This window comes from Ischnura elegans, chromosome 2, assembly GCF_921293095.1.
Source record: "Ischnura elegans chromosome 2, ioIscEleg1.1, whole genome shotgun sequence".
NCBI lineage: Eukaryota > Metazoa > Arthropoda > Insecta > Odonata > Coenagrionidae > Ischnura > Ischnura elegans.
This window is the reverse complement of record NC_060247.1, coordinates 96,110,125-96,117,280: the sequence shown is the minus strand read 5'-3', so window position 1 is coordinate 96,117,280 and position 7,156 is coordinate 96,110,125. Positions and strand designations below refer to the sequence as shown.

At 36.5% G+C, this 7,156-nt stretch overlaps 1 protein-coding gene across 1 annotated transcript; it reads left to right on the top strand.

Annotated features, from left to right (window-relative positions):
• Positions 1 to 1,419: 1,419 nt before the first annotated feature.
• On the top strand, positions 1,420 to 4,672 carry LOC124153217 (piggyBac transposable element-derived protein 3-like). The gene is made up of 4 exons (XM_046526316.1): positions 1,420 to 1,630; positions 1,824 to 2,028; positions 2,125 to 3,211; positions 4,658 to 4,672. The coding sequence occupies exons 1-4, from the start codon at positions 1,603 to 1,605 to the stop codon at positions 4,670 to 4,672; spliced, it is 1,335 nt and encodes a 444-aa protein (XP_046382272.1). The 5' UTR covers positions 1,420 to 1,602.
• The last annotated feature ends 2,484 nt before the right edge of the window (positions 4,673 to 7,156 follow it).

Sequence of the window (7,156 nt, the reverse complement as noted above, 5' to 3'; positions counted from 1 at the left end):
TGGATGCTGGTGGTTGGTAGATTTACTTAAGCTTTATTTTTAAGATGATATTATTGGCTGGGAATCTTTAAAATTTAGGGTAGACTGACATTTAATACGCAAAAAAAGTATATTAATCTACGAATTTAATACCTACTATAAGTAATGGATCTTGATTATTTCTACTTATTTATAGACCTGTGTATTTCCTATGGTAATATAATGAGTGAGAAATGGCCGAGCTATCAATAAATCCGTCCATATTTTTTCTACACCTCTTTAACACGTATAAGTGTAGCAAAAATTGTGGGAGGGTTCATTATTAAACTGTAATACTTATCTTTAAGGTTTTTTATCTAGTCATTTCAGAGACTACAGCTATTTGCTGAACGTATTATTTATTCAAAGGCTTCTGGTTAACAGCCTCTCTCATAATATTTCTGTACTCAGTATTCGTTTTAGTTTCTTAGCGAGAGCATTATCCCGCCAGAATACGTTTTATGTATTTACAAGACGCCTCAAACAGAAATGCAAGTATGTGTCGGTAATAAATGTCATGGAACACTGGGTACATAATTCGCTACTGAAAGAGATCATGAGTGTTACATACTCATGGTTTTGTAACCCTCTCAAGTGTTTCTGGAGTGCTTATTATCCAATCATTAATCATTCGCAACAAAATCTCGAGAGCGTGAGCTCTACGTTTCTCTCCTCAGCGGAGAGCTGCGATGATATGTGGATTCGCGCGTAATCTGCCGGCGGCTTTGTGCTTCCGCGGCAGAGCATCACGGTTTCTAGCCTACAATGCTGAGAGTGTTTTTTAAATAGAGCTATTTTAATTATCTTTTCTTCGAGTCCTTTCAAGACATATTTTTTAATTTTGCGAATATTTTCCCATAGTATATTTCTTTGTCCATATTATCCAATCCAATCTTATCACTTAAAACACTCAAGTCTTTTTGGAGGCTTTAATTTTGATATTTTAAGCAGTTAAAATTTGTTGCTTTTATGTAATGTTTGTTTTTTTCCCGGCGAACAATGGCAAGCATAGAATCCTGAGAGCTTAATTGGATTCATTTATCCTTAAGGATGATGGGCAATTTTACATCGATATGTCGGAAGGAAAATTGGAGGACCATATCCGGTGTGAGTCCCGAGAAATTTTCGCTGCTAATGCCATTTATATTTCTCATGGAATAGCTACAAAGTAATGCATTTTGCATGGTGAAATCGTTATTCTGTCATTAGTACCAATCGCATTAAAAAAGCTGTTGTATATTATCGCTCGATGTGCATGAAATGAACTCATAAGGACCGGTTTCATAAAATCTTACTAAAATTTTTCCCGGTGAGAAAACCGACGGAGACAAATTCCTCCATTTTAAACTACTAATTAATTGTCTGACATGTTGAACTGCTTTGGTTCACTATCCTCTTCGGTCCCCTTGTCCACATATGTGGACGGCCGGTTTATTATTAATTCACAGGCTAGTTTCTTCCAGTAGAATATTGTACTCTTGTACGCATCTGTGGACATACCTTTTTTTGAATTTTCCGCCTTGACAGCGCCAATTCTACATACTAGAAGCTATTTATTTCAGCATTTGTTTTCCAGAAATCAAAATGGCGGCCACAAATAAGCACATGGGAAGTAAGTAAACTATATTTCCGCTAATTTTCACTGGTTCATGTTGAATTTTTTTCTTTTAATGTAATCATTATTTATACTTATGATGGTAGTCTGTTGTTTTTCGTGCGACCACCAATTATTTTTCTATCCTTCAATTAACAAATGTACACATATGTGGACATCGGGTTTAACTTTGCTGTTTAACATGCTATAGGCCTCTCTGCTGATGACATTTTGGAAATGTTAGGAGATAGTGATGTGGATATTCCAGGGGAAATATCTAGTGGTGAAGATGAAGAACATGATTTTAATGAATATTTAGAAGAATATTCAAGTGAAGATGATGTTCCACTAGCATCACTCCGTTCACCGAATTCAGAAAAAGGCACTCCGAAGAATAAAAAATGGACACGTGACAAGTGAGTTAAAGTGCATTGAATGATACTGCATGCACTTATGAATACATTGGTGATAATAATAAATAAGTAATCTGCAAAAAATTGTACAACTTACAGGATGCCACCATATGTACACGACGTAGAAGATCTCTTTTGTGAAAATGAGGAAGGGAGTCAAAATTTCCTCGATATGTTTTTCGAGTATTTTCCTCCCAGCTTTTGGAAAAGTGTGGTAGAACAAAGCAACCTGTATTCAGTACAAGTAAGAGATCATCGCTCCATTAATATGACCTACGATGAAATCATCAGATTTGTTGGCGTGTCCATTTTGATGGGTTCACTAAATTATCCGCAAACAAGGCTGTATTGGAGTAGGGATTTGGCCGTTCCTCTCATTCAAAAAGTCATGTCACGGGACAGATTTTTCGAGTTAAGGAATCATTTACATTTCGTTGACAAATTTGTTACTAGCGATAGCGATGACAAGTTACAAAAAGTAAGACCGATACTTGATGCCTTTTTGAAAAAATGTCACATGCTACCTAGATCGAATGAACAATCTGTAGATGAACAAATGATTTCTTTCACTGGTAGATGTCCTAATCGACAGTATGTACCGAATAAGCCACATCCAGTAGGACTAAAAAATTTTGTTCTTGCAGAAAGAGATGGTCTTGTTCTTGATTTTCATATCTATGTTGGAAAAGGAACCATTCCTGATAAGGACATGAGGGAGCTTGGTCTGGGCGCAGGAATTGTGAAGTTGCTAACGAGGACGATCAGCCATTCCATCATCTACTGCGACCGCTTCTTCACTAGTGAAAAACTAGGTGATTACCTAGTGGCAAATAATTTTAACCTCTGTGGTACTGTCATGAAAAACAGAGTAGGTGGTGCACTTAGTATTTTGAAATCCGACAAAGAATTAAAACGGGGTGATTATGACGAGGTTCTGCGCAGTGATAAAAAAATGTGTTGTGTCAAGTGGCAGGATAGTAAGGCAGTCACTATGCTATCTACTTGCATAGGTAGTGAACCCCACTCATCTTGCTTGAGATGGGACAAAACAGAGAAGAGGAAACGTGAAGTCAACCAGCCTCTAGTTATAAAAAAATACAACCAATGTATGGGAGGAATTGATCTTTGTGATCGACTTCTAGCATATTACTCTTCTTCAATGCGTACCAAAAAATGGCCTTTACAGGTATTTACGCACTTTGTTGATTTGGCTATAGTAAATTCCTGGGTAATGTACCGCCGAAATTGTGTGAAGGCAGATGTACCAAAAAGAGAAATTGCCTCACTTTTGCAATTTAGAACTCGATTAGGCAATGCAATGATTCACTTTGAATCTGGAAGGGTTGAAATCAGGGAGGAGATCCAAAAAAAAAGAGGCAGGCCATCAAAATGTAGTTCAATTAGTCCAGGCCCTCATGAGAGTTCTAAAATATGTGTAAATGAAGAAACAGGCATTGAAGATCAGCAAATTGACCACGAGGATCAAACCCAGCAAAAACGTCGAAGAATCATACACCCTGTCAATGACGTCAGATTTGACAGGATAAATCATTGGCCTATTTTTAGCAATGACAAAAATGCATCACGATGCAGACACTCTGGCTGTTCATCAAGAACTAGGATTAAATGCCAAAAGTGTGATGTATACTTATGTGTGAGCCTCAATGGCTGTTTTCAAAAATTTCATACAAGGCACTAAACATGCTGAAAGAAAACAATTGTTTTTTATTTTTTTAAGATTGTATTATGTATCATAATAATTGAACTATTTGATTTGTACTAAGATTTTAATTACTTATGTGCCTTTATTTTAATGTCATTGTAATTCATACTTGACATAACTGTTTATTTGAGAAATATTAAAAAATAAAAATTACTAAAAAAATTATTTATTCTTCATTTTGTTGATAAACTTTTATATTTTTATTCGTGGTACAATTTTTTCGCATGCAATAATAGTATTTGATCAATTAAGTAAAAAAAGTACATATATATCGCAATAAAAAACAGAAAAGTATATTTCACAATCTGCATATATGATCCTCATGTCCACATATGTGGACATAGAATATTTTAACAATTATAGAAACAATTTCAAAAATACTTCCACACACAATGTCAGTAGTCTCATATGTGCTAAATATTAGCAAGGAAACATTTTTCTGAGAGCCAGGTTTTTTTCGGGACCGAAGAGGCTATTACTTCCTACCCGTATCATGATTTACATTACAGCCGTATTACGTCAAGGTAAATAATTAATATTCGTTGTAAAACGAGTAACAGATTAATACTATCTTCATTTTCAGTGTAAGGAAGTATGTTCTTCAAAAATATTTTTACTCAATATCACTGTAAAAATTTGGTTCCCTCCTTTAAAACTTCATTTCAGACGATAGCATCTCCACAAGAGTAAAAGAAATCGATTTGATCGCTTAAAATTTGCCCCTCCTATCTTTTATAATCGTAAATTCATAATATGTTAACTAATAATTTTTAAATGGAAGAAAAATGGTATTTAGTGTTATTGAGAACGTAAAATAATAATGATGGCCGTAAAGTTCCCTTATTTTTCCCAGGTTTGTGTTGACTGATTTATTCCAGCCCGTGATTAATAATGCTGTTGATATTTCAGCTGGATTTCAAGTAGAGAATAGGTCGTTTCTTTTATTTACATCTACATAATACCCTGCGAGCCACCTTTAGGGTGCTTGGCAGGGGGTGATCAATCGCCAGCAGCATGCAGCATGCAATTGAATTCCCACATGCACACCACACGGTCCATAAAACGTTACGCATACTTCAAAATTTTACTGCCGCATGCTGTTAGAAATAATAATAAAATTCGGAAACATACATTGAAGTACACATAAGTTAGTAGGCTACATTACAAAGTCATCTAATCTATTTGTGAGTTCTGACGCTGCCGTTATAATATCCTATATATCGTGGAAAAAAGAGAATGATAATCTTGAGGAAGAAGAGTGATGATCTTCAAGATGGTACATCGTCATCCACAAACTGAATTCCGCATTTAATTACAATTTTTGTTTGAATAGTTTTGAATAATTGATAGGAATGTATTTTCTTCCATTCTGACAGACCAAACCTGGTGAGCACTCCTTGCTTTCCTTTTCCGTGGTTCAGGGAAGAAGATAGCGGGAGCAAACTATCACCAAGCACCCAGGTCACTCCGAGTGCGTCTCTCCACTGAGAAATTTACTCGCGCGATCACTCGGATTCATCGAGTGCGGGATAATTGACCATAGATGGAGCATTATCATTCCTTCGGAGTGTCTTGCGCGGAGACGTGCAACTGGTCCGGTTCTGCCTTACCAGTTTCCGCTTGCGCTTGGCCGTGGGGCACTGGGGCATTGCGCATGCGTAGTCAACCTCGTGATCCCCGCCCCTCCGTGAACTGGCCCTTTGCGAAGCGGTTAGCGCGGAAGTGAAGAAGGTGCGCATTCTGGCGACTGCGGCCGGAATTGATTTCCGCGATCGGAGAGACATAGCTGTCAATCCACCGAGCGATATCTCCGGGGTCGGGCAAAAAAAGATGAATTTGCTGGAAAAATTGCCTCGGTTTGTCTTAGCGATGTTTTTTGGCCTAATTTGTGTGGTTGATGATCTCTTTTTCTGCGAAACCGAATCATTTCCGTCGTCAATTATCCGTGGGAATTTCATTGGATGATAATGAATGCTGCAACAACAGTCTAACTAACTAACCTACCGAACTAAAGTAACTAATCCGCCTCATTTTTTCCTGTATGTTTTTCCAGCTTTTTTAAATCTGCAATGGCTATCACTTTTAGCATGCTTAAGAAGCTAGAATCCAGGTAAAAATCAATTGCGCGTGGCATTCATCCGTTAGGAGCAGCATTTGTATATAATCTATACTTCCTGTAGCTATAAGTTCCTGCCTTTGAGCATTTCACGAAAATGGAAAAAAATCAAGACCAAATGATTCCCATTTTATTTTATTTTTAATTTCTGCGAGAATAGTTTCTGTTTCGGTAAACGAATATTTTTAAAAATAATTGCGGAAGGAATTGTTTTATTTAGGTTCGTCTTTCTTATAGTATTTCTTTTTACAGGGGTTATAGGAAAATATTTTCCTAAAGTATTATATTCATTCTAATACTAAGGATAATGCTGATTTCCTATTGTTTATCCCGATTGGAAAATTTATACCTATAACTCTAATGCCTCGAGTGCTCTTGCTTACATTTACTAAGGTTTATACCGTCGAGAATGTTCTTCTGTTCGTTCGTAATACGCTGATCCGCTGACCCTTCATTGAAGAGGACGTAGCGTGGGGGACGTTGGGTGTTAATCCTTCCTTCACCGCGGGTCGTGCAGAGGTACGTTTACTGATTTTCTGGCTATTACCTGACGGCTTAAATTACAATGGTTGTCTTCCTCTAACAAGCACCTTCCGTTCGTTGTGTCCCTGGAAAACTGACGATCGCTCTCGAGAATTTTTATGGCGCGTAGTCGTTTTCCTCATCGATAGTTCACTCATTAACAAATGATATTCCATTACATTCCAAATATTCGGGTCTTGATGGCTCTGATCATCAAAAAAATAGTTTTTCTGCGCATTATATTTTGGGAAATTAAATTTAAAAATTTGAGTAAGTGCGTAGACTCTAATAACAATGCCTACTTGTCTAGGTATTGTACAACGCAGTTGGATTGAAAATATTACTATTAACAAAAAATAATGTTAGGCACGTCCTTTTGTTAAGAGTGCAATGAAAAAATTACCTTTTAATATTACATTAAGAGTTATAAGTGAAATGATGCTCAAATTGAAGTCAAAATATGTAAAAAATTCTTGTGCTTCTTTGTTTCATTCTTTCGAATATGCTAAAAAATTGTGGATCGGAAAACGTATGTATTTGTTACTCCGCATGGCCTAATGCCTTAAAGTATTTTTAAGCATCGAAGGCAGTTACACGAGAAATTTCGTTAGTATAAACTTAATAATTTTTGTTTATTATTTTAAACTACGTAATTGGTGTACAATAATTTTCGTGCCTAAGCTTAAGGTGAGCTCAAAGGTATGGACATATCTTGAGTCACCACTTACTCTCCTACTTACACATAGGAGGCTTCTCTTATGTATTGATTT

What these genes read in the sequence shown, in the direction of transcription:
- LOC124153217 (XM_046526316.1), top strand. Translation starts at nt 1,603, where the DNA reads ATGGCGGCCACAAATAAGCACATGGGAA. An exon ending in CACAAATAAGCACATGGGAA is followed by an intron (nt 1,631 to 1,823) that starts GTAAGTAAACTA and finishes AACATGCTATAG; the next exon opens with GCCTCTCTGCTGATGACATT. An exon ending in AAAAAATGGACACGTGACAA is followed by an intron (nt 2,029 to 2,124) that starts GTGAGTTAAAGT and finishes TACAACTTACAG; the next exon opens with GATGCCACCATATGTACACG.